The sequence below is a fragment of the Dermochelys coriacea genome, chromosome 25 (assembly GCF_009764565.3).
Source record: "Dermochelys coriacea isolate rDerCor1 chromosome 25, rDerCor1.pri.v4, whole genome shotgun sequence".
Classification (NCBI taxonomy): Eukaryota; Metazoa; Chordata; order Testudines; family Dermochelyidae; genus Dermochelys; species Dermochelys coriacea.
In genome coordinates this window covers 7,998,989-8,024,465 of record NC_050092.1, presented here as the reverse complement: position 1 = coordinate 8,024,465, position 25,477 = coordinate 7,998,989, and the positions used below count along the sequence as shown (strand labels likewise).

Below are 25,477 nucleotides of genomic sequence, written 5' to 3'. Positions count from 1 at the left end.
CATCTGCCCACGCTGAAACTTTGCTGCAAAGAGCCACTGGGTTGGGAGCTCACCCAGCCGCAACCCGCCAGATACCTGACCCCGCGCCATTCACTCACAGTCCTGAAATAGGAGAGAGGGATAAATGTTATTCCACTGACACCGTAGCCGGGCCGGGACTGTGGCCACCGCAGAGAGAGGCTGTTACCCCTTTGTGGGACCCTATTGCCCTGCACTCCAGCCCATACGAGGCCAAGCAAGGTGGGGGGGTTGCTTTGATCTCTTCCGCGTTACAGAGGGTTTAGATGTAAAACCTCCTTCAGCAGTCAGCCCCTTGGGTGACCCCCCCTTTTCCCCGTCCTTAGTGGAGACCAGCTCCGTGGGAAGCACGGTCCTGGCTGCTAAGCCCTGCCGCAGATGGCAATGACCCACCCTGGGAATTTCGGGAGAACCCAGTGATTCGGCTGGGGGCTCTTCCCCCCGCAAACCCCAGGAAGGACCGACTGCACGCGGGCAGGTGCCTCGTGGCAGGACCAGCAAGCGGCAAAGACGCCGTCGTCTCTTCCCCGCGCCTGGCCCCCGACCGCGCCTGGCCCCCAACCACCACTGGCTTGCCTTACCACAAGCCGACACCAAACAGCAGAGGGCAAGGCTGTGCCGAGAGCAAGGTTTATTATTAAGGCCAGAAGCAGCGTTTGTCATCCGAGAGGCTAACGGGCTCTAAAAGCAGACGCGTGCCCACGTTCCTGGTGCCACCTTTAAGCATAGGGTTTTATGATGACCGGGACCAAAAAAACCCAAACAAAACAAAAACCTGCTTTCAGCCAGAGGAGGCCCCATCCTCTGGACTCGAGATCCCAGGGCGCTTAAAGGCCATCCTCTGCACGGCCTGCCTTTGGCACAAGTCTGGCTCGTGGACGTCCCCCTGTCTCTTGAAGGCAAGTGTGAGGCGGCGGGAAGGGATGCGCTTGGAGCGGGAGGTGGGTTTACAGTCATAGGCAGGTAAGTCTCGGTACATTCAGAGCCTTTGAGACGCTGCAGCACCAGCCTCTCCGCCTCGAGCAGCCTTCCAGGAACTGGGAGGAAAGAAAACTGAACAGGCCACACACTGCATCTCTCCCTGGTTCCAGAGAGCCAGGAGGTGGCCCAGTCCCACAGCAAAGCTGGGCCTGGTCCCACCACGCCAGGGGGGCCACGCGTGTCTAAGTCAGGCTGGCGTTGGAGCTGCTGGTGGTGCTGTTTCGCTTCTGGAGGCATTTGACAGTGCTGGGCACCTGCAGTCCAGAATACACATGGAAGCTGCCGCACCAAACCTAGGGAGGACAATGAGGCACTTACTGCAGCCGCCTGCAGAGTGCACCACCCCCAGCAGGCATGGAAGGGCGGGGGATGCCATGTGTCAGAGCAGCCAGGTGTTTAACTCACTCTCGTCACCAGCGTCTCTGAGTGCCTCGCCCACGGCCATGGCTTCCCCCCCCGCACATCCCTGGGAGGCAGAGCAGGATTCTCCCCCATTACAGATAGGGAAACTGAGGCACACAACGGCAAAGTGACTTGCCCAGGGTCCACCCAGGGGCAGAGCCAGGACTTGAACGCAGGTCTCCTGGAGCCCAGTCCACCTTGCGTATGTTAAAGATGGTGAAGTGCATGGAGGTGGTCTGAGGAAAAGCACTCCATCGAACTAATTATTATTAGCAGTGAGAGACCGTCCCGTAGAAACCTCCCCTCCCCTTTGCTGTCCCCCGGCAAACCACGGTTTGTTAGCCACCAAGCTAGCAGACTGTCTGGTGAGCTGTGCCCATTCTAAGACAGCTGGGCCTTCTGGTGCTGCAAGCTTCCCCCCACAGCAGTGTCCCAGCAGAGGCAGCTGGGCCATCCTCTGCCGGCCTTCTGAATTTAGCCTCTAGCATCCGAGGGCTTTGCTGGGCGCTGGGTCTGACCCCATCCCAGAAAACGAGACAGAAACAAGGCAAAGTGAGCTCTCCTGGGGGAGGGACTAGAGCTGAATCAGTGGGGTCCACCCTCCTCCTTTCCCACCCCCCTACCTCCCCAAGGTGCGGGGAGTGGGGGAAGCTGTGCCTTTGGTTTGCAGAGAGGTGAGTTCCCACCTCAGAGGTGATGCTGCCTGTTATGAGCAGGAAAGGGCCGCCAGCAGCAATGCGAGCACAGGCGTGGCAATAACCTGATCAGAGACAGGCTCCAGCATCGTGGGCCCCTCTGGGCTGGGCTCATGCAGTAACCCTCCCTGACCGGAGAGGGGAGAGAGTCTGGACCCCCCCCCTCCTCTCCCAGAGCCCCAAGCCACAGTGTCTTCCCGCACCCCCACCCCGTGAACAACCCCTTACCATGAAGGCAGGAAGCACCGGCTGGGTGAATTTGGCCTTAAACGTATGGAGCAGCTGCTTGGTTTGAGCATTGTAGAAGGACAGGAAACCTGCAGACAGACACAGGAAGAGTCAGAAGAGGGGGGCCAAGCAGCCCAGCCAAGGTGCACGGTGGAGGGCGGTGGGGGGATTTCTCACCTCTGGCCTCCCCTTCAGACCCAGCCCAGCCTGAGAAACTTGAACCCCCTTGCCAGGCTGCTGTTCCAGCCCCAGCGGCCCGGGAAACGCGTCAGCGGCTGATCGCGTGGTCAACCTCAGGCCTAGAGGGGCTGCCCAGTTCTGGGAATTTCTACCCCTGACACAGGCACGTCCGGGCAAAGCCCTAGCACAGATACCGAGCCCCAGCGGGGCTTGAGGCAGCAGCCGTGCAAGCGGCTCTTTGCACCCGCCCACGCCGCGGCCGGGAACCCGCCGGGCAGCCCACCCCAAGGTCACCAGCTGGAATCGACCGAGGCTGGCAGCGCCCGGACTCAGCTCCCAGCTGGTGGCAGGCCAGACAAGCAGGGGCTCCCGGGCATTTGGGGCAGTGGGGTCAGAACTCCCCGGTACCTCCTCGGGACTCTGCTGGGACAGGGCTGGGGCTCGCTAGGTGCGGGGGAGTTTGCCCTGCCCTGTCGCTGCCTTGGTTTCTGGGGCCATTGATTTGCACACGCATAGAGACAGCAGGGAGCCCAGTGGATGGAGAGACCCACGCAGACCAGGGCTCACCCCCTCCAGCATGAGGCAGCAGGACAGACAGACGCACACAAGGCATCACCTTCGTGAAAGTTGCAATAGACGCCGATGCAGTCGGGCACGGGCACGTCCAGGACCTTGGCCTTGTTGTTATGCTTGGCGGTGAAGCTGACCTGCAGCCAGTTGTTGAGGTGGATGCACCAGGAGGACGAGGTCTTGCCCAGCTGGTCGAACTTGCCCAGGGTCCTGTAGGCCACCCCCACGCCGAAGGCCTTGCTGTCCCGGTCGTACCTCACCTCCCAGTAGTGGTCTCCCCCGTCAATCAGCATGTCGCCTGCAGAGAGATGGGAGTCAGGGGGAGCCACAGGGATCCCAGCACCCACCAGTCCACACAGGTGTGGGTGGAGGGAGCTGGGGCATTCTCAGCAGGAGCCCCAGCCTTGGATTATCCTGGATCGCAGGCTGCCCTGCCCCCCGGTCGCCCCCCAGCACACAGTCTGGTTTTAAATCGGATCAGGATCCCAGTGCCTGCCTGCCCTGCCCCCCGATCACCCTCCCAGCACACAGTCTGGTTTTAAATCGGATCAGGATCCCAGCGCCTGCCTGCCCCGCCCCCCTGCCCCCCGATTGCCCCCAGCACACAGTCTGGTTTTAAATCAGATCAGGATCCCTTTACAGGCCTCTAGCACTTTGCCAGTGCCTGGCGCACGCGACTGAGTCTCGTGGCCCCCCCCAGGGGCCCCGCTTGCCAGCAGGCGACACCATCCCACCCCCCATGCCTGCACACACAGACTCCCTGTCTCCTGCGCGTTGCCCTCTTACCCAGCACAGTGTAGGACTCGGCTGTGAAGCGGTCTCTGCTCCCCCGGGCCGAGGGCATCCTCTTCGGAGACTGCACGCACCTAGAGAAGGCAGGACAGGCAGACAAGCTGCAGCCGCGCTTCCTGCCCCAGGGACAGGGTCCCATTGCCCTCACCTTGAGGCTCCTTCCCGGCTTTTGCCATCTCTCAATGACAGTCCAGGGCCCAATTCCCTGGCTCTCCAGGTCTCTGTCCCCTGAGAACAGCTTAGAGGGTGGGTCCTGCACCCCGGCTTCCTCCATGACCCCCTTGGATCTGCCCCGGAGGATCGGTCCATGACTGGGCCCGTACCCCAGCCCCCCTCCCCCGGCTGTATGTCTGGGTGTGACCCAGGGCCTGTTGCTCCCCCATGGCTCTCTGGGGTTGAGGCATTTAGGACAGGACATGTCTGTTCCCAAGTCTCCGGCTGTTCTCAGCTCCTCTGGCCCCTCCGTGCTGTGGGGTGTGGGCGAGTGCTGCAGAGGGCCGAGGCTTTACCTGGCAGGGGAGTTCACCGGGGACGCCGTCCTGCCCTTCCCGTCCTTCTCCCGGGCCTTGATGTCCTGCACCTTGCCCCCCATGGCATCCCACTCCACGCTCAGCTCCTCCACCTTCAGGTTCTGGTGACAGGTGCTGGCGTCCAAGCGGAACATGAACGCTGGGGAAGGAACCCCGGGCACGGTCAGAGCTGGACTGAACCCCCTTGTCCGGGGGGGGAAGCCTCTCCCCACTGTCACATCCCCAACATCCCACCCCACCCCCATTATAGGGAGCCCCACTCCCACCACCTCACCTCACCCCACTCTGGGCAGGAACCCCTCCCACATCCCCTTGAACTCCACCCCATCCCCCCATCTCATCCCCAACTTGTGGAGAACTCTCCTCCCCACAATCCCATATCACTCCCACCCCAGGGACAAGCCCCCACAGTCCCACCTTCTCTCTATCGCCCCCCAAACACTGCAGGGAGGACCCGTCCCCCAGCTTTGTACCCCATCTCAAGGGGGACTCACCACCCAGTCCCTACCCCAACCCATGCTAGGGATCAGTGACGTGACCCAGTTGGGGGATGGGGAGGGGGTGGGGGGATTCTCAGGTGCTGCTGAGGATCCCTGGGTCCCACGCTGGGGGCCTTAACCTGACTGGCACTGGGGGAGGACAGAGGAGCAAGGTAGAGGCTCCCCTGTGGGCTGGGAGTCCCGTGGTGCCAGAGGCTCTGCAGGGTACACCCAGCCCTGCCCCATGCCCCCAGCCACATGGGTGTCACTTGCAGGCGGGTGTGGGGCTGTTGGGGGGTGTCCAGTGGGGTCCGCCTCTGCCCAGGAGAGTGGGCTGGGAGTGGTAGGAGGTGTCACTGATGCAGCCTGTACCCCCTATTTTCGTGCCCCCCCCAACGCACCTCTGGTTTCCAAGGTGACCGGCTCGGAGAACTCGCCCGCCACAGCCTTGTTACAGGCTTTGACGCGGAAATTCATGTACTTCATGTCGAACTTGAGCCCTGAGGGAGGTCGCCAGGGTTAGAAGGGAGCAGGGGGTCCATGCCAGCGCTCAGCAGGGCCGGCAAGCCCCCCACAGCCAGCCCTACGCCCGGCACCCTCCAGCACTTCCTACTAGGACAGGCTAGGACCTTGCTGGGATCTTCCCGCCCGAGCCAGTGCTCCTGCTCCTGCCCCCCTCCCCACAGCGCCTCCTGCTGGGTCAGGCTGGTATGGAGTAGCCAGAGCTCCTTGCACAGCCAGTGCTCTTATCCCTTTCTCTGTAAGCACCCGCTTTGGGGCTGCAGTGAGTAGATGCCCCCATTCCCCTCACCAGTGAGGGTGTACTCGGTCTGCTTGATGCCCTCGATCACCATCCAGGGCTGGTCCTCCTTCACCCGCGGGGGCCCCTCAAAGTTGGTCTTGCGGTACTCCAGGACGTAGTGGTCGATCTTGCTGTCCTCGTCGGGCATCCTCCAGACCAGCGTCACGCAGTTATCGGCCACCAGCGACTCGGCCATGTCGATCTCCGGGGCGCTGGGAACTGGACGAGAGGGTGAGAGCAAAGGGATGGCAGCCACGGTCCTTGTGTTCCCCCCCAAACCCCATCACCCCCCACCAGCCATGGCCTGGCCTGGCCCCTCTTAAACCCCATCGCCCCCCACAAGTCATGGCCTGGCCTGGCCCCTCCCAAAACCCCACATCCTGCCAACACAGCCTGGTCTGGCCCCTCCCAAACCCCATCGCCCCCCACCAGCCACGGCCTGGCCTGGCCCCTCCCAAACCCCCACATCCTGCCAACACAGCCTGGCCTGGCCCCTCCCAAACCCCATCGCCCTCCCACCAGCCACGGCCTGGCCTGGCCCCTCCCAAACCCCATCGCCCCCCCACCAGCCACGGCCTGGCCTGGCCCCTCCCAAACCCCATCGCTCCCCCACCAGCCACGGCCTGGCCTGGCCCCTCCCAAACCCCATCGCCCCCCACCAGCCACGGCCTGGCCTGGCCCCTCCCAAATCCCATCGCCCCCCACAAGCCATGGCCTGGCCTGGCCCCTCCCAAATCCCACCGCCCCCCCACCAGCCACGATCTGGCCTGGCCCCTCCTAAACCCCCACGTCCTGCCAGCCCCTCCCAAACCCCCACGTCCTGCCAGCACAGCCTGGCCTGGCTGCGGGAAACCCTCTGGCAGCAACGACAGCCCAGGGTGGCTGCATCAACCCCAGGTGAGGCCGCGAAGGCTCCCCTTCCCCTTCCCGCCCCGTTTACCTGGGAGGAATTTCAGGGACTGCAGCATGCGACGCTCCTGGGTGAAATCCACCATCAGGTGGCTCATGTTGTCGCTCACCTTGGCCTTGAGCGAGAGCCGGAACGCCGGGGCCATCGTCACGCTGGGGGAGGGACGGGACAAGAGTCAGAAGAGCCCCTTCCCAGAATGCACCCGCACAGCTGAGCCCCCCTCCCAAATTCCCTGCAGACCAGGGGGCGCTGGGAAGCACCCAGATTCATCAGAGACCATCCACGATCTGTGTTCATACTCAGCCAGGACCCAAGCTGTCCCTTGTCTCCCCCCCGCCAGGAGCGTTGGGATCGTCTTCAGTCTTCCGTGACTGGACATCCTGCCCCCTTCTCCTCTCCAGCCTTGGGGACTCATCCCCAGGACTCAGGGCAATGGGGAGAGGACGGTGCTACCGGGCTAGCCTATGCTATGTTAGTAAGAAGGCTTCACACTCCGGGCAGCAAGTAGCGGGCGACAGCCTGGGGTGGGGGGTACCGTACCTATCCTTGATCTGCTTGGCAGCCTTCGAAGCAGAGAGGAAAAGAGAGAGAGAAAGGAGGGAACAAAAAGAAAAGGAGAGGGTCAGACAGGGCAGCCAGGTGCGTTATAAATAATAATCACCATACTCTGTGCAGCTGTAGCGCCCCCGAGCAGGGACACAAATGCACAAAGTTGTGAGGTCAGCCTTTTAGATAGGGAAACCAAGGCACAGAGCAGGAAGCTGGCTTTCCGCAGGTGAGCAAGTCAGCGGCAGAGACAGGAAGAGAACCCAGGAGTCCTGACTTCCAACCACCTCCATCTAGCCACTAGACAACATTGCCATCCCAGAGCCAGGATTAGAACCTGGGACCTCTGCACTACCCACTAGGTAATACTATCCCAGAGCCAGGACTAGAAACTCAGAATCCTTGGTTCCTGCTCTACCCTCTAGGTATCACCTCCAAGTCTTCCTGAAATCAGCAATTCTCTCTCTGTTTTAAGCTATATCCCAGGACTCCAGTCTGGCCCGTTTCACTGTAGAGGCTGGCCTAAGTTACCTTCACAGGAGCTGCAGTTCCCTTCTCACCCAGGAGGGGGTGATCACAGTGTACATCACCATATAATCCAACGCAGAGTTAACCTGCGGACCTCACTGCCGCTGGAGATTACAGAGGCAAATAGCTTAGTAAAATTCAAGAGAGGAGTAGGAATTCCCAGGAATAAGCCCAGCTTCCACAGTTACAAGGTATAGCGACCTTCATGCTTCTGGGTTGCAGGTAGGCGGGGGTCAGGAAGGTGTCTGCTCCTCATAGCGTGACATTGCAGGACATTACGGGGTGGGGAGGAGGAGGGGTTAGTCTTCATCTGAAGCATCCACTGGTGGGGCCAGACTGGGTGGGGTCATCGGATCCAGTGTGGAAATGCTTGTGATATTAGGGGAAAACAGAATAGGGGGCAGAGCCAGGGGTCCAGGACAGGAAGAGCTAAGGAGCCCGAACTCTCAACCATTGCCTACGGAGGACTGTAGCGGGTAGATCTATGGCAGCGGTGGACAACCCTGCACCATGGACCCACCCTGGTTCCTCCCCCCAGTGCAATGCATGGCATGGATTTAATAACCCTCTGCACTGGGCCCCCCCTTGCTTAGCTGCACCCCACCCCCACACACCTTTCCCATAGCCTGGGTCTATGTGGCTGAACACAGCTGGGCTGTGGGTACGGTCTGCACCAGTCCAAGCTCCATGCCCATTGCAGAGTGTGGCATGGCCCCTGGAGAACCTACACCGGCAGCCCAAATGCATTCAACTGTGGCTGGGGTGGGGACCCAGGGAGAGCTGGGGGAGACATGTGGGGGTCAGACACCCGATCACGGATGTCAGAGACTGGATGCCCACTTAGGGTCTGACCTTCCCCCTCCCACAAATGATCAGCCCCCCCTTCCCCCACCTCAGATGGAGGCTGCTCCCCACACCAGGAGGGGGTGTCCCACGAAGTGTCCCTAACTGCTGCACCACAGGGGTTAGTGCGCTCGCTCGCCGTCCCACCACGGGGTGCCTTGGTTCCAGCTGGGGGGGGGCGGAGGGGGAAGTGGGGGCGCACCTGGTTGAAGTCGTGGTTCTCGGCCCCTTCCAGCGTCTGGTTGGCCGTCTCCAGGAGCTCCTCGGAGCTCTCCAGTGCCTTGGTGCAGGCAGCCAGCTGGTTCTGCAGTGGGACAGACAGAGCCGGGCCCAGTGAGGGGCAGAGGCAGCAGGGGCAGGGGGCAGCCAGGGGCCCGGCTGGAGCTGGGGCGGGGGTGTCTCACCTGCAGCTCGTAGGTGCGGCTGGCCCGGTCCTGCTTGATCTTCATGAGCATGCCCTCCTTCAGCTCGCCCAGCAGGGAGTAGAGGGACTGGAACTCCCCCTCCAGGTCCTCCTGCACCTTGGTGGAGTTCGCCTGGGGGAGACAGGCCGGGGGGAGAGAGCAGTGCAGGCCCCAGCTCAGGACGGCTACCCCGGCTGTGGCTTACTGAGCTACCCCCTTCCCGGCCCCCGCCCCTCCCTTCCCAGCTGGCTCCCACCCCAGCCAGATGACTCAGGACGGGCCCCTCGGCTTCGCCCTCCCTGTCTGCGGCACGTCACGGCGCTCATGAAAGTGCCTCTTTTCAAGCAGCGAATTCCATCCGCAAGAAAACACCACGACAGCGTGGGGTTGGGGGGCATAGGTGTGATGGGGGGGGCGCTGCCATGCCAATGCTGGGGGATTAGTGGGGGGAGGGGCACTGTCATGCCAATGCTGGGGGATTAGTGGGGGGAGGGGCACTGTCATGCCAATGCTAGGGGGTTGGTGGGGGGAGAAGCACTGCCAATGCTGGGGGGTTGGTGGCAGAGGGGCACTGTCATGCCGATGCTGGGGGGTTGGTGGAGGAGGGGCCCTGTCATGCCAACACAATGCAAGAGAGATGACGGGAGGAAGTATCATGCAGGAGGGTGATAGGGTGCTGTGATGCCAACCCCACAGAGCAGGGTGGGCAGGCGGAGCCCTACAGAGCCAGGCGGGACCCCCCCCATTACCTCCACATTCTGCAGCATATGCTTGAGGGCATAGATGAAGTTCTGGATCTCCTCGTTCTTCATGGCTAGCGTGGTGATGATCTTCCGTAGGGCGTCCTGGGCCAAAACACCAATGCCGGCTGTCAGCAGCACCCCTGGGCTCCCACCTCCACCCCTGCTCCTGAGCCGGGGGCAATTCACCATCCCCCAGGGCCCAGCTCAGATCTCCATGGGGAGCCCCTTGCCTGGGACAGGGACACAAACACATCACGCTGTGCCACACTGCCCCTCGTGCCTTCCGTGCAAGCATCTCAACACACGCCCCAGACATGAGGTGCCTAGGCTGACAGCTCCTTTGGGGAGTAACATTATGTTATAAACAGCTGGGGAAACTGAGGCACGGACGAGTTTGCCTAAGGTCACATGGGAACCCAATGGAGGGGCCAGGAATGGAACCCAGGAGTCTGGACTCCTAGTTTCTCTCCTCCCCCATTTTTCTTATCCCAGGTATGACCCTGCCCAACTCTGCTTACACGCAGACATTACATTTTATTAGCTACCATCAAACTGGCAAATGCGTCTATTTCCCCCAGACTACAGGCTGTGGGGTCTTATGGACAGGGCACCCAGCTCCATTCCCAGCTTGGCCGCTGGCCTGCTGGCTGACCTTGGGCAAGTCCTGTCCAATGTTCCCTCTAATTTTTGACTGGCCGTGTGTGCAAAAAATGTGTTCTGTGCAAATTGTTATGCATGTGGTGTTTCGCTGTGTGCGTGGGGGTTAGGATCTGTGTACACGTGCACAGCTTAGAGGGAACAGTGGTCCTGTCCCACCCCCGTGACTCAGTTTCCCCTCCCATCCAGTGTGTCTTGTCTATTTCGACTGGTAAGGACCTTGGCTCAGGGATTGTCTCTCAGTAGGTGTCTGTGCCAGACTTGGCACTGTGGGGCCCCAATCTGGGTTGGGGTCTCAGTGTGTCACTCTAATGCAAATAATCAAAAATACCATCTCGGGCTGGGATGTGCCTGTACAGAGCTCGTGGCAGGATCAGGCAGGATCAGGGCCTCTTTCTGTGATTGAAAAACCACCAGAGGAACACAACTACCTCCCCTCCCCAGGGGTCTGTGTTACCAGTGAATATTGGGCACTAGGATTTTCACAGCCCCTTCCACTGGTGGATCTCAAAAGTGTCCCCACCCTAGGAGATGTGTGAGAATCACACTCCCCCCACTACAGATGGAGAAACTGAGGCACACAGAGGGTGGGTGTTTTCAGAAGTACGAGGCACCACAACTCCAGCTGCAGTCCAGGGGACTCAGCACCTCTGCAGAGCAGGCCAAGATCAACCGGGCAGGCGTCGCTCTACAAGTGGATCCACATAGGCAGACTCTCACCCGTCTACGTCAATACAGTCCCAGGGTCATGGGCCGAGTCGGGGGCAGAGCTTGGAATTGAACCCAGGACTCCCTGTCCTACTCATCCTACTCTTTAACCGTAAGCCTGTCTTTCCTCCCCGGGGGAATACTTTCAGCACCAAAGAAGCTAGGAGCCCACTGCACGCCCTGCGCCCAGGGAACCCCCACGGGAGCCAGCAGGAGGTTTGGGGGTGCTGGATCTGCTGCCTTTACAGCAGGATGACTTGGAAGGCTGGGAAGAAAAGGCAGGGGGAGGGGAGCGTCTGGAGTTCTGGCCTGCCAGGGGCAGGGCAAATACGCCAGGACGGTCTGTAATTCTGTCCAGCTGTGTGTGTGTGAGGCGGGGTGGGGGGTCTGTACTTTCCATCCAGCTGTAGTAAAAGGCTGGGGGGGAGGGGTGTCTGTCCTTCTGTCCAGCTTTGGTAATAGGCTGGGGTGGGGTCTGTGGTTCCATCCAGCTGTGGGCGGGGCGGGGGTGGTGGTGGTGTAGTTTCATCCACCTGTGGTAATAGCCTGGAAAGGGGGGGGGGGGATCTGTAGTTCTGTCCAGCTGGGGGAATATGCTAGGGTGGGGTCTGTGGTTCCATCCAGCTGGGGGGGGGGAACGGCGGCGGGGGGGGGGGTCTGTAGTTCTGTCCAGACACATTTGTTTCCATTTCTGAACCCCACGTTGCAGAGACGATGCCAAAGTCACGGAGAGCCCCCTCCCCCCCAGGGGGCATTTCCCCAAACCCATCTCCCCGGGGAGGGATGAAGCTGCGGAGGGATGTTACATCCCTTCCTTTGTTGCACGTTCTCTGCATTACACCCCCCCCATGCTAAATCCAGGCCCCCTCCCTCAGGATCCACAGCCCCCCCCCCGCCTCTCCAGGGAGGTGGGAAGCCTTCCTGACCCGCAGACCCTGGGGCTGGGGCATGGCCGAGGCCAAGCTGCGGGGAGGATGCGGGGCGTGGGGGAGCCCGCCGGCTGGAGACCACCTCTGCCCTGCTCCCTGCTGCAGGGGCCGGCCCGGGCCGGCGATCAGAGGCTCGCACGGCCCGGATCGCTGCCTCTCCGCGCCCGGGGAACAGATGCTGTAGCATCACCTGGGGCCGGCTCTCCCCAGCCTGCATCCTGCATCCTGCATCCTCCCCCGCCTCACCTTTTGGTCCCCCATCTTCAGAGCTCCGCGCCCAGCTCGGCCGCTGGCGATGGGTGCAGGGGAGCCGCCCCCAAGGGCATGGAGCCAGCGGCCGCTCGAGGGCTCTTTGCCCGGGGGCTGGACGGCCCGGCCCGGCCCCTCCGGCGTCCACAGAGCTGCTGGGAAAGCAGCCGCAACCCCCCCCCCCCAGCCTGGGAACTTGCCCTGCCCCCTCAGTGCGCAGGTGCCCGGGCATCCTGGGAAGTGTAGTCCCTGCCCGAGAAGGGGCGCGCCTGGGGGGGGCGGGATGCACAGAACAGCCAAGGCTCTGGTCCTGCCTGGAGAGGCTGCCCCCAGCTCTGACCCCTGCACGGGGCAAGGCAGGAGCCCTCAGGGGCAGCCCTGCTTAGGCTGTCTGAGCAGGGGGGGCGAGGATTGCAGTGGGGTGGGTCCTGGGGGAGCAGGGAGGTGGGCGGCTAGAGTTTGCTGGCGGTGGCGGGTGAAGGGAGCTGGTTAGCACCTGCCTACGTTAGTGGGACAAGCACAGGAGGGCGCCCACGCTCTGGAGGCTGCGGTGTCCGTGCCAGTGGCTGTGTGTGCCTGGTGGGTGTGATTCCGTGCGCCAGTGGGGCCGACACCGTGCTCGAGTGTGAGCATAGCTCTGCAGCTTGGGTGTTCCTTTCGCAGCCTGTTCCTCGCCGGCTGGGTATTCTGCAGGGTGGGGCCCGGGGGGCATCAGGCCGGCTACCACAGTGTGTTTTGTGTCTGCCCCTGTGCATCACTGTGTGCAGCCAGGCTGGGGGCCGTGAAACTGTAGCTGCATGCGAGGAGCGGGGGATTCTGTGTACCGAGTGGGGGTGATTCAGTGACTGTACCCATGTGCGCAGCAGTGTGACTGCAGCAGGGGGGTAATTCTGTGCACGGCTGCGTCTGCCCCCTGTGCAGGGTGGATGTGATCTGGTGCAGCAGCCTGGCTATCGCTCTGCAGGGGCAGTGCGAGTCAATGCAGAGGCATGATTGCCTCCGGTGACCCTGTGTAGCAGAGTGGGGCCGCTCACTGCGCAGCGAAGACTCGTTTCCAGGTGCCCCAGTTCTATGTGCTCTCTTTGGTCACTGAACCACAGGTAGCAAAATGAGACCTGTGGTCTGCCTCAAAGGCTTGGCCTACGAATGGAAGCGCGAGGGCTGATGCTCATGGCAGGATGTGGGGGTTATTTCAGTTTCTCACTTGCTTCTCTGAAGAACCTGGACTCACCCCGGTCCCATCGCTCACCTCTGGGGAGGGCTGCTCCCAGACGTCGCCTCCTCGCTGAGAGCAAACCTAGAAAAGTCAGCTGATGGGCCCGTGGGGAAACACAGGGCCCCTCCAATGCCTGCCTCTCCCAGCAGGAGGCGCTCTAAGGGAGATGTTGTGAGGGCGTTCGCAATAAGGGGAGCCCAGGGCTTTCCCAGTCCCGGCCTCTCCCAACAGGGGGGCTCTAGGGAACGGGATGACGCACTGGCTGTGTGGTTAGTGTTCCCAGTGTTCCCAGAACATTAGCTGTACAGGAGCTCGTGGCTACTCCAGTCCCAGCTTAGTCCAGCAAGGGGTGCTGTAGAGACCTTGGGGGATCAGGGGAAGAGGAGTGCTGAAATCCCAATGATCGTTGACCTCTCCTCCTCCCCAGACTTGAGGCTGTGGGGTAGGGTGAGGAGAAAGAGAGATTGGCTGTGTGGTTCAGGCGTGGGACTAGGCGCCAGGACTCCTGGGTTCTGTTCCAGTTCTGGGACAGGGGGTGGTTTGGTGATCAACATGCAGCAGAAGTCAAAAAAAGCTAACAGAATATTAGGAACTATTAGGAAAGGGATCGCTAATAAGACAGAAAATATCATAATGCCACTGTATAAATCCATGGTACACCCACACCTTGAATGCTGCCTGTAGTTCTGGTGCCTCATCTCAAAGAAGATAAGTTGGGGGGAAAGTACAGAGATATGGGCATCCCTAATGATTAGGCATATGGCACAGCTGTCATAGGAGGAGTGATTAAAAAGGGTGGGATGGTTCAGCTTGGACAAAGGGACGGGGGGATATGATTGAGGTCTATAAAATCATGACTGGTGTGGAATAAGGATGTGCTATTTTCCCCTTCACCTACCACAGGAACCAGGGGTCATCCAATGAAATCAATAGGCAGCAGGTTTACAACAAACAGAAGGAAGTACTTCTTCACCCAATGCGCAATCAACCTGTGGAACTCATTGCCAGGGGATGTTGTGGAGACCAAAACTGTAACTGGGTTCAAAAATGAATTAGATAAATTCATGGAGGACAGGTCCATCAATGGCTACTAGCAGAGATGATCAGTGATGCAACCCCATGCTCGGGGTGGCCCTAAACCTCTGGCTGACAGAAGACGGATCACTTGATAAATTGTCCTGTTCTCTTCATTGCCTCTGAAGCATCTGGCATTGGCCATTGTCAGAAGACAGGATACTGGGCTGGATGGACCATTGGTCTGACCCAGTATGGCTGGTCTTATGGTCAGAGCACTGAGCTGGGAGTCAGGACGCCAGGACTCTGTTCTTGGCTCTGCTGCTGAGTCAATGGGTGACCTTGAGTTGGTTGCTTCTCTGTGCCTCAGTTCCCCTATCTGTAAAATGGGGATTATATCCACCTTAACCCATTAAAGTGCCCTGAGCTCCAGGCTGTCATTACTGGAGATCAGGGGCCTGGCTGGAGATGCCCTGACTCTTTGCTCCCCTGCTGAGTAGGTCATGCTGGTGCTGGCGTAGCCTGTGGCAGGAAGCTCAGTCTCTGTACAGCACAGAGGTACGGAGGGAGGTTAGAAAACGCGCTGTCTAGATCTCAGCCAGAGGGTCAGCCAGAGACTTAGGAGCTGGTGCAGGAGACAGCCAGAGAGCCGGCTGAGCAGAGCCAGCCCCCACAAGCTGCAATGCAGAGGCTGGGGGGGTGTCTCCTCCTGTTGCTTTTAGCAGGTGAGTGCACGGTGCTATCAAAGCCCCTGGCATTTAAGGCTAAGCTTTGCATGATTTGGGGATGCACGCAGGGCCCGCTTTTCAGAGATTTTCAATCCACCCAGCCCGCTGGATCCCAAATCCCGAAGTGCTCTGCAGGGCCAGGACAGCTCCAGGCCCTACCTGCCAGGCGGGGATCGGGGATGCCACAGCCAGCTCCTGGCCAGGCTCCAGGGAAGCAGGAGGCAGAAAGCCCTCTGTGCTGGGGAGAGGCCATGGGAGATACACACCTTCCTGGAGTCAGGGATTCATCACAGCTTCACTTGGTACCCATCGGGCAGTGGTACCATCTAGGCGCTCTCAAACCAGGTCTGGGTATTGCCCGCCCTGGGCTCTCTAGCCTCATACAACCGGGGGCCCTATCACACCAGACACTGCTCACTCCCCAATCCTCTCTCAACACCTACTGTATGGCTGCAGGGCGAAGGGAAGGCCAGGAGATAGGCAAGGGAGAGGGGCATGAACTCCCCTCTCCCCCCCACGCTCCATCGGAGAATGCGGGGGGCCAGGGGAGGGGGGGCTCTGCTCTGGCAGCCTTCCTCCTTTCCGTCCCCAGCAGCAGCAGCTGTTTGGTCTCGGCTTCTCCCTGGGGATAATTTACTGCACCCCTATCTCCCGCCCCGCCCCCGGCCTGCATAGCAACCTTTGTCCCACCACCTCCTGTTGTGGCCCCTTTGTTTCTGCCGCTCTGGTCCGGCTACAATCCATCGCCCCCAGGATTCTCCAGCTGGCGGAGTGAACCCCCTCCCCTCCAGAAGAGGGAGGGGGTCTTGTCCCTTCCCTCCCTCTGTTAATTGAAGCTGGGTAATTTGGGGGTGTTCTAAAAGAGACCCCCTGATTTATTCTAGGTCTCATGCAAAACCTATAGGAATAAACTTCCATCGGGCTGGTGAAATCTCTGGGCCGCCCAATACGGCAGAGCTGCCAATCTCCCCTGCATATTCCATGCCTTCAGTGCAGCCAGCACGTTATTATTAATTATGTTTATTACGGCTGGGCCTAGGGGCCAGCCAAGATGGGGGCCCACTGTGCTGGGGGTGAACAAACACAGGGGATTAGACAGTTCCTGTCCCAAAGAGCTCACGAGCTAGGCAGAATGGACCCAGGGTCAGGGACTATTCGCCTTCCTGGGGTTTCCACATGAAACTGCTGGGGAATTTTGGACATTTTGGCACCTTCCAAAAATTTGGGGGAGTTTCTGACACTTTTATTTGGCAATTCGGGAACATTTCTGCCCTTTTGTCCTCAATGCAGGGGGAAAAAGCATTTCCAATATTTTCCCCGGCTGCTTCTTTGCCCCCTCCCAACCTATGAGATCTACAGTGTGCCGTGAAAATTGCACTCTTGGCCCATGGTGGCTCCAATCCTGTGAATGACGGTGGGCTGTGGTGCCCGAGCAGCATCCAGCTGGAATCAATGCCCAAGTGCCATCAATCACAGGACTGGGGCCACACGCTGGGCATGCTCCGGCCCTGGTCAGTCATCCAGGGACTATGTATTCGAATAGTCCCAGGGAGTTCAGTGGGGCTGCTCTCATACAGAAAGTTAATTAGAATCATTATGATGTGTATCCTTGGAGCCCATACCCCACTGTGCCTGGCACAGCACAAACACCAAATGAAAAGTAGGGTGGGAACACCATCTTTGCAGGATCGGGGCTTTTCTCAGCCTTCCCAGAAAAGGCAGGAGCACCCAGGGGGTTTAGGGGTTTTGCAAAACCTCTGGTCCCCTTTTTGAGGGTTTTGGGTTTAATATAATTTAACCCTCCCCTCTCAACAAATTCATTTCTAAGTAACCCTAACTCTGGGCTAAGCAGCCAATCCAGGGCTGGATTCTGCCCTGAGCGATGCCTGCTGAGGGCTAACGTAACGTGCCGAGCCGAGGCCGAAAGTCGTCCCCGCTCTGCTTCTGGGCGAGAGAAACACAGGAGAAGGTTTGAGCTGCGGAGACAGGATCAAGCCTTCAAACCACTGGTGCCTGTTCTTCAAGGGAAGGATGTTCTGACAAGGAAGGGGACCTGGGATCTGTGACCCAGGATGGCTGGTCTGGGGTTCAGTCAGGCTCAAAGCTGTTCTGATGGGGTCCCCAAGGCCGCAGTCGGGATCTCAGAACTGGTTTCCCTATCTGTAAAGTGCAGGTGGTAAAACCCATCTTTGGGAGGTGCTTTGAGATCTATGGTGGAAGCGCCTCTGTGCGGTTGTTCTTGGTGGAGTGTCTATCTCCTGTCTCTTCCTCCCCTCAGCCAAGAAGGAAGCAGGGACCCTACAAGTGAGGCAAGATCCTGCCCAGATCCTGGCCCCCCTGGGGAGCTTGGTGGAGCTGTCCTGCCGGATCGAAGCTGCCGAGCACTGGGAGAGGCTCCGTGTGGAGTGGAAGAGGGAGAGCGCCCTGAGGGCTCTCTGCCAGGTCGTGCTGCGCAATGCCAGCATCACCAACTGCTGCAAGGGCATGGAGGGCTGTGATGACGCCCGCCTCGGCTTCACCTGGCACCCCCCTAAGTTCACCCTGAGGATGGGCAACATCAGTAAAGATGACGTGGGGCAGTACATATGCATAGCCACCATGGATATCCCGATGCATCTGGAGGCCAAGGGCAACGGGACGATGCTGAATATCTCAGGTAGGGGGGCAGGGGCACTGCCAGGGTGGGAGGGGCACCTGCAACTCCCTCCCAGTGGGGCCAGTGGGCCTGCTCCAGAGATCAGCATCAAACAGGATCAGCCCCTAGGTGAGGGTGAGGGGGGGTGAACTGGCTCCAGGTGGATGGGGCAGCATCTGAGAGCACTGCCCAGTCCCTAGGAGAAGGGGGAGCTGTTCTCTACAGCCCCATTTACTGGGAGAGCCCCTCCCCTCCCCCCAGCTGCACCCCACAGCGTGGTGCTGGGTGGGGGTTTCTCCATCCCCCTCCCTGGTCGGATGTCGAGTTTCTCACTTCCCATCAGGGCTGCACTTCCGTTCACATGTGCCACCGACGGCGCGAGCTGCCAAAACCACAGCGTGAGCCACCCGGGGCCCTGCATCCTGCAGCCCCCTCGGTTGCCTCTCTCCTCCCCTGCCCCCTGTGGGCCCCTCTCCCCCTGTGAGCTCTGCCACCTGTCTTCTGCCAGCCTCCTCCCCGGGAGCTGCACACCCGCTTCTCTGCCTTGTGGCTCTATGCACACTGCAGACCATGTCTTCTGCAGGCCTCATAGGGCCACCACCTGAGCGCCCCCCATTGCACCCAATACCCCCACCCTCTGAGCACCCCACACCTCACTTTATGCCCTCTGCATCTCCTGTGCCCCAACCCGATACCCTGGGATGCCTAGTGTCCCATGCACTCTTCCCCTTGTGTGCCCTGCCCACCCTGTGTTCTGCCCCCTCGCCCCTGCCCCTCGGGTTCTCTCGCTGCTGTGGTTCAGGTTTCGCCCCTAGTCTGAGGTCTCTGTCTCCTGCGGCATCCAGGCTCATCTCCTCTAGACGTGTTAGATTTCACAGGGTTCGCTCTCCACCCCCGTTTCCCAGCCAGGGGTCCCTGAGCAAACAGACATTAGGCTCGTGCTAGGAGCGGCTCCCAGTTCGGGGCTGGCTGGAGCCCTGCAAACAGAATTCCCCAACCGGGCACCCTCTGGCCAATGAGTGAGGAACACAGATGGTCTGTGTGCTAATTGCTGGGTGGTCCTCAATGAGCTCCCTGCAGCTGGCTCGCTGGTCCCCAGCTGTCCAGCCCTCTCAGCATCCCCTGGGGGTGGGAGGGGAAGCCAGGACATAGCGTCTGTGCCCCACGCTCAGCCAGCTCCAGCAAGGGGATTGGCCTCAACCCTGCCCATCACGGGTTGAGATGAATTTACCTTGCCCATCCCATTGTTGCCACTGAAATAGCTGATGTCGCAGCGTGTTCCCATCCGAAGCCAGTCTGGCTAATCTAACTCACGTGCCCATCACCGTGGCATCTAGCAGCCCAGGGCATGGTTCAGGAGTAAGGCGGGATGGTCTTCAAATAATTGAGGCCGAGTTGCAGACAATCACAGCAAAGTAATCATGGGCCTTTATTAATAGCGGTCATTTGGAGAAGCCAGAGTAGACCTACTTGTTTAAGAAAAATTTGCTGGAGCGATAGAAACACTCAAGTATTATGGGATGCCTGCAAATTTCTTTGACACCCAGCCCTCACGATATAAAATTCAGAAGACTGAAAGTCGTAACACAACTGGAGTCCGGTCGCCACAGCCTTTCACACTTCACAGGTGTCGTGTGTTTGTGCCGTGCTACGGGCATACACAAAAGGTCTGCAAAACGGTGCACCGGACAAAGAAAGCGACTTCAAATCCAAATGGCGGTGGCGGGCGGGGGGAGCCTCACATGGCGGGAGCCATGATTGCCGCAGGATCACGAATGAAATAGGGCCGTCTTCAGGAGTGCAGTAACCCTTGGCCAGGATGCAGAGCAAGGGGGCCGGGGAAGTTGCGCAGTGACAGGTGTTTATTTCTCTCGACAGCAGCAGACGGAGGAGGTTGGCTGAGGAATCACAGCAGAGGTGAGAGGCATTAAACCTGCAGGATTACACCCACGTGGGCCCAGGGGACCCCGGAGTCATGCCCATCCAGACCTCCCCCACTTTGCCCCTCCAGGAGACCCAGGTCACACCCACCCAAACCTCTCCTGTGGCCTCCAGATCTCTCGTTGCTACACTTGGACCCCGGGTCAGAGCACCTGGGCCAGGCCCTTACTGCAGCTAATGAGCCCTTGAAATTGATTCTGGAACATCACTCTGGCCTCCAAAGCCGGGAGGCCCCTGCCTAGCCCCCACTGCCCATGCCTGGCCCAGTGCCAGGCATGTCCCACGGCAGCGAGCTATGGACATGGTGCCCCAGCAAGGAGCCTGGAGCAGAAGGAGTCACTGCCTGGGCCTGCGGGAGTCGCAGCATGAGGCCGGGCAGCACATTCCCTCGGACGGGGCTCCGGGGGGGAGGGTGTGTGCTGGGGACGGGACAGGTTGATGGCTCTGTCCTGCTGTTTCAGATCTTGTGCTGTGGCTGGGCCTGGCTGGAGCGCTGGCCGTCACCACACTGCTGCTACTGCCGGCCGTGATCTGCTGCTACAAATGCAGGCGCCGAGATCCAGGTAAGAGCCGCCGGGGGGGACTCCTGCTGCAGCCCGTGTCCCCAGGAATGGAGCAGGGACCCTGCCCTTAGCAGTGGCTAGCTGTCTGAGAGACCCTCGGCCTGGGGGAGGGGTGGCCAGCATCCCCCAGGGATCTGTGACCCCATGGACCACCTCAATAAGTGACCCCCTGCCTGTGGGAGGCACCTGGGCAGAGATCTCAGCTGTTCTTCCTATACTGCCAGGGGCTGGCTGAGCAATGCTGCCCTCCAGCGGCTGCAGACTGCAGGGAGTGTTAAAGAAGCAGCGTCTACACACAAGAAGGTGTGTGCTTAAAATTGCCCCTTATCGTCAGGCACGGCAGGGGAGTTTCAGAACCACCAGCTGGGAAGCTGCTGCCCTGGCCCCTATCCACTAGTGCTTGCTTGCTATACAAGCTTCCTGCGTTCCCACTTCTCTGAGTTGCTCAACTGGTGCAAACCAAGCAGGGGTGAGATAGGGTCTGCCCTGGAACGGCAGACTTCCAAGGTGGTGCTGATGGCTGAGGGGATGCTGCTCTTCCACGAGGCAGAATCCCAGTGTGAGGCCAGTGGGCGCAGCGCGGCTAGAGGTGACACCCCTCCTGACCGCTCCTGGTTATTAAAGGCTGCAGCGGGTATTTACCAACAGTGGAAGCCGTTAGCCCTGGGTATCTTGTACGGATTCCATTCTGCTTCTTGAACCCCCCACCTCCTGCGCTGTCTCATCCAGACATAGGGCCCTTTCTCATTTCCTGTCCTAAGCAGCCATCGTAGCGTTGCTATGTGGCTGTTAAACAGCTGCCATGTCCTGCCCCAGAATGGGTTGCACTCCAGAGGGCAGGAGAATGCAATTCCTGGGTATAGCATTTGGAAATAACTCTGAAGCTCCTCCAGGAGGAAAAGCCAGGGGTAATAGAAGATAATTTCTCCTGTGCGTGTTGCCCCTTTTGCCTGAGTGGGGCCTGGCTGGGTGGTTTTGAATCGGAGGAGATTGATGATATGAGTCAGGTATTTCTTTGGAGCAAGCTTGTTTATTTACAAAATGACAGGTTTCAGAGTAGCAGCCGTGTTAGTCTGTATTCGCAAAAAGAAAAGGAGTACTTGTGGCACCTTAGAGACTAACAAATTTATTTGAGCATAAGCTTTCGTGAGCTACGATGAAGTGAGCTGTAGCTCACGAAAGCTTATGCTCAAATAAATTTGTTAGTCTCTAAGGTGCCACAAGTACTCCTTTTCTTTTTATTTACAAACAATGTCCACAAAGTCCTGTTTCCCTGAACACAGTAGGAACAAACAACAACAGGCAGTTTGCTTGCTTATAAATGCCAGCCCTGCTTTTCCAGCAAGTCCTCCCCACGGAGCTCTCTCTCACCCTCTCAGCACCATGCTCACAACGACTTCTCTTGATATCTGCTGGTTTTCTGCCTCTCTCACATACATAGCTTGCCAAGCAATCCCCTCGCCCATGCATTTGCAAGCAGTCCAAGGGAAACCTCTCAGGCCACACGGCTTAACTCTGCACAGGTGTTGCCATATGGTCGATTGCCTTGGGCGGTGGCTTCTGTTGTCTCCCATGATCTCACGCCACAAAAGGGCTTACTTGCTCCTTCCTTTTAGACTGAAAGAAGTATGTTTGGCACACTCAGCAGCTTTGACCAGGTCTGTGACTGTCCGTGCTTGACGGCAGCCATTAACGCTTTCCGGCATAACCTCTGTTTGAAATCCAGGGCAGGCAATCTACGTGAACGTTCTGTTCCGCAAAAAGCAAGAGGAAATGAAAGACAGTGCCCAAGCCAGTAGTGAGATGAAGCAGAGCAGCATCTACATCCGGGAGTTCCAGAGACTGGGCACAACTGGAAGCCTCCAGTTGCAGAATGAAGCTCTGGCCCCACGAAAGCTTCCAAAAAGGCCTCCTCCTTCAAGCAGAGGGCAATGGAAAGGCCATGATCTGCGCAGCGCTCGGATGCCCCCAGTCAGAGCCCTGCCCACTCTGTTTCTACGGTTCTAACCCTGCCCTTCTCCAAATGGACCTTGGGGCTTCCTCTCACTGCGGTTAAGTGCCACCCATGTGCTCGGGGCTGCACACAGCACAGCGTGAAGAGGGTCCCTGCCCTGCTCTGCTTATGATCAGAGAGACCAAAGTGCGGGGACTGGGTGCCCAGAGGGAGGAATCGCAGAGGAGAGTGTTTGGTTTGTTTGCTGTGGCCAGGGGGGAGAATCAAGTGCAGAGTGGGGAGAGAGGCCAGGATGGGGACGGCATCGAATCTGAATCCTCTTCTCAATGACATTCAGGTGCTTAATCTCCCCCTCACTTGGTTTCAATGGGAATTAGGCACCTAAATACCTTAGGCGGCTCTGGGCCTTGGAGCTTTAGAATCCTAACACTCCTCTATCAAGGGAGCACAGGGCCTTTCCCCCCATGACCTCTGGGCCGTTCAGTGGGAGTTACCCTGAAAGGGAGGAAAAACCCTTCTGGCCAGGAGGAAATCTGTGCACCTGGGTGCAATCCTGCCTCTATGGCAGTCAGTGGCAACGTTCCCAATGAGCTGAACCGGGCCAGGACCGTGTCTGTCTGTGCCCTTTAGCAGGTGAGGTGCCAGACGCGAGGGGCAGGTCTCTTCAGCGGTGCCCAGTGGCGCTGTGCTTGGGAGCTGCCCAGAGGCAGCTCTCAGCACCACCCCTGCGTCCTGCTGACATTTGTACTTCATAAGAACATCAGAACGGCCAGACTGGGTCAGACCAAATATCCATCTAGCCCAGTGTCCTGTCTGCCTACAGTGGCCAGTGCCAGGTGCCCCAGAGGGAATGAACAGAACAGGGAATCATCAAGTGATCCATCCCATCACCCAGCTTCTGGCAAACAGAGGCTAGGGACACCATCCCTGCCCATCCTAGCTAATAGCCACTGATGGACCTATCCTCCATGAACTTATCTAGTTCTTTTTTGAACTGTGTTATAGTCTTGGCCTTCACAACATCCTCTGGCAAGGAGTTCCCCAGGTCAGCTGTGCATTGTGTGAAGAAATACTTCCTTTCGTTTGTGTTAAGCCTGCTGCCTATTAATTTCATTTGGTGGCCCCTGCTTGTGTTCTGAGAAGGAGTAAATAACACTTCCTGAATTCCTTTCTCTGCACCAGTCATGATTCAACAGCCACCCACTAGCATTGCCCAGCTGGGCTGACAGATGGCACGTGTGCTGCTTCTCATTCAGCCCTGTGGCTTGGTAGGGGAGCCCTCTCGAGACGGGGACTAGCTGGGATGCCCACCGTACTGGCCAGGATTACAATGCCTAGGCAGACGGGCTGCCAGACGACTTGTCCATGGTGACCGATGAAGAAAATGGCAAGAAAATGTAGCAAACTCTTCTCCAGACAGTTCACGTGTAAACGGCGTTGCAGTTTCGGGGTAACGGCACCTTTATTCCCCCCCGGTGCTCCCTCGAGGGCACCTACTTAAGGTTTCCGGCTCCTAGTGGTTGCCTCTTTTGGGTGGGGACCTGCATCTCTCCCCCCGCCTGACTGGGGTTTTCAGGCTGCACGGCTCCCTGCCATACACTGTGATATCCCAGCAAGCCAGTCTGCCTGCAGGCCCGCACTTGGGCTTTGCTTTCTGCCCGAGGGTTATAAAGAGGGTGGCCAGCAGTTATAAGTTACCAGCCAGCTCTGAACAAGCACCTTCATTCTTAAGGCAAAACCATTACAGAGTAAACCTAGAAAGACAAGTTGCCATCACCCATCAGTCTTATGGGGCCCTGGGAGGCCACGGTCTTTCCGGAAGGGTTGGGGCCAGCGCTCCCATCCTCGGCTGGCTCAGAAAGATGCCCTGAGGCAGTTTAAACCCAGCCTCCTAATACCAAAAGCCCTTTCTTTGTTTGTTGAGGTCTGAAAAAACCAGTTTGAATCAGTCTATTCCAGCCTGGAGTTGTGGGGCGGGTGTTAAGTAGACTCTGGAGGTGTTTATAATCAAAGTTAGGGTGACCAGATAGCAAGTGTAAAAAATCGGGACGGGGGTGGGGGGTAACAGGTGCCTATATAAGAAAAAGTCCCCAAAATCGGGACTGTCCCTATAAAATCAGGACATCTGGTCACCCTAATCTAAGTGATTCACCTTAATCATCCCCCTCCGCTTTGCCTTCCGGGACACCGGCCCCGGCAATGGCAGCCATAGGTTGCTAAATTTGGTTGGACCTATTCCTGGAGGTTTTGTCATGTGACATCATCTTTAATTAAAGATTAATCATTCATTCCTGGAGACTCCAGGACAATCCTGGAGGCCTGGCAACCCTAATTACATGCCCTGGCCCACAAGTGGCACATACGCCGTTCATACTTGTAACACAATATGGTCTCCAAAGATCATGCATTCAGTTGCAATATCTGTCACACACTGTATGTAATAAGCATGTAGCAAGGCAACATTGTCTAGGGGTTAGAGCAGAGGTCTTGGCTCGGAATCCTGGCTCTGCCACTAACTCACTGTGAAATCGGAGACATCACCTTGTGCCTCAGTTTCCCTCTTTTTGATGTGAGTATAATTCCTACCCACTTTTCTAAAGCACTTTGAGATCCTTGGATGAAAGATGCTTTTGTAAATGCAATGGTTTTTATTACTATTATAATTATTGTCTATATTATTTTATTTTTTTTCTTCTCAATGGATTCTGTAAAATGGATGGTAAAGCAAAGCTGTCCGAATGCAACTCTGTCCTTTGGAATCTGTCATGTCTTGAACTCTCTGCACACTTAGTCAGATGCAGGCCAGCTTTGATGGCCTTTTCGAGTGTGTGTCTGACGTTTATGTTGTTAAAAGAAAAGCAGGTGTGTTGATCAAACAAGCAAAGCTGTGTATAGTTTTAGAAGGTAGGGATTGTGTTTAACGCTCTTTTCTGCCTCTTCTGATATATAAAGAGGACCTGAAAGTTGAGCTGGGTGACTAATGGATTTTTCAATTCACTGGTAATTTTGGGGGATCAAAATGATGACAATGTTTTTCATAATTTTTCAGCAAATAAAAAAGCTGAAGAAAATTTCATGTGGAAGTGAAATGTTGCAGTAAATAAAAAATTTTGCCCAGCTCTACCTGCCAGGTTTATTTAAAGAGCAGTTTTCCCCCTCTTTCTTGCTTATATCAGGTATTGAATTTTTTCTTTCTTTGTTTCCTGGAAGTCTCTCTGTAGAAAAAGGAGGC

At 58.0% G+C, this 25,477-nt stretch overlaps 2 protein-coding genes across 4 annotated transcripts; one reads left to right on the top strand and one right to left on the bottom strand.

Annotated features, from left to right (window-relative positions):
- Positions 1-634: 634 nt before the first annotated feature.
- Positions 635-12,433, bottom strand: FSD1 (fibronectin type III and SPRY domain containing 1). 2 transcript variants are annotated; one of them, XM_038384417.2, is made up of 13 exons: positions 12,192-12,433; positions 9,658-9,753; positions 8,909-9,040; positions 8,707-8,808; positions 7,128-7,150; positions 6,618-6,739; positions 5,687-5,896; positions 5,277-5,375; positions 4,376-4,535; positions 3,861-3,940; positions 3,121-3,372; positions 2,325-2,413; positions 635-1,292 (listed from the first exon to the last, which is right to left on the bottom strand). In XM_038384417.2, the coding sequence occupies exons 1-13, from the start codon at positions 12,204-12,206 to the stop codon at positions 1,182-1,184; spliced, it is 1,491 nt and encodes a 496-aa protein (XP_038240345.1). In that variant the 5' UTR covers positions 12,207-12,433; the 3' UTR covers positions 635-1,181. The 2 variants fall into 2 exon arrangements, with proteins under 2 accessions (XP_038240345.1, XP_043358413.1); XM_043502478.1 differs by lacking the exon at positions 2,325-2,413 and having other exon boundaries at positions 635-1,082; positions 1,114-1,292; positions 12,192-12,390.
- Positions 12,434-14,963: 2,530 nt separating this feature from the next.
- On the top strand, positions 14,964-25,365 carry TMIGD2 (transmembrane and immunoglobulin domain containing 2). 2 transcript variants are annotated; one of them, XM_043502475.1, is made up of 5 exons: positions 14,964-15,149; positions 17,431-17,808; positions 19,666-19,704; positions 20,190-20,291; positions 22,018-25,365. In XM_043502475.1, exons 1-5 carry the CDS (start codon positions 15,107-15,109, stop codon positions 22,296-22,298), a joined length of 843 nt encoding a protein of 280 aa, XP_043358410.1. In that variant the 5' UTR covers positions 14,964-15,106; the 3' UTR covers positions 22,299-25,365. The 2 variants fall into 2 exon arrangements, with proteins under 2 accessions (XP_043358410.1, XP_043358411.1); XM_043502476.1 differs by having other exon boundaries at positions 14,993-15,149; positions 19,669-19,704.
- Positions 25,366-25,477: the final 112 nt, after the last annotated feature.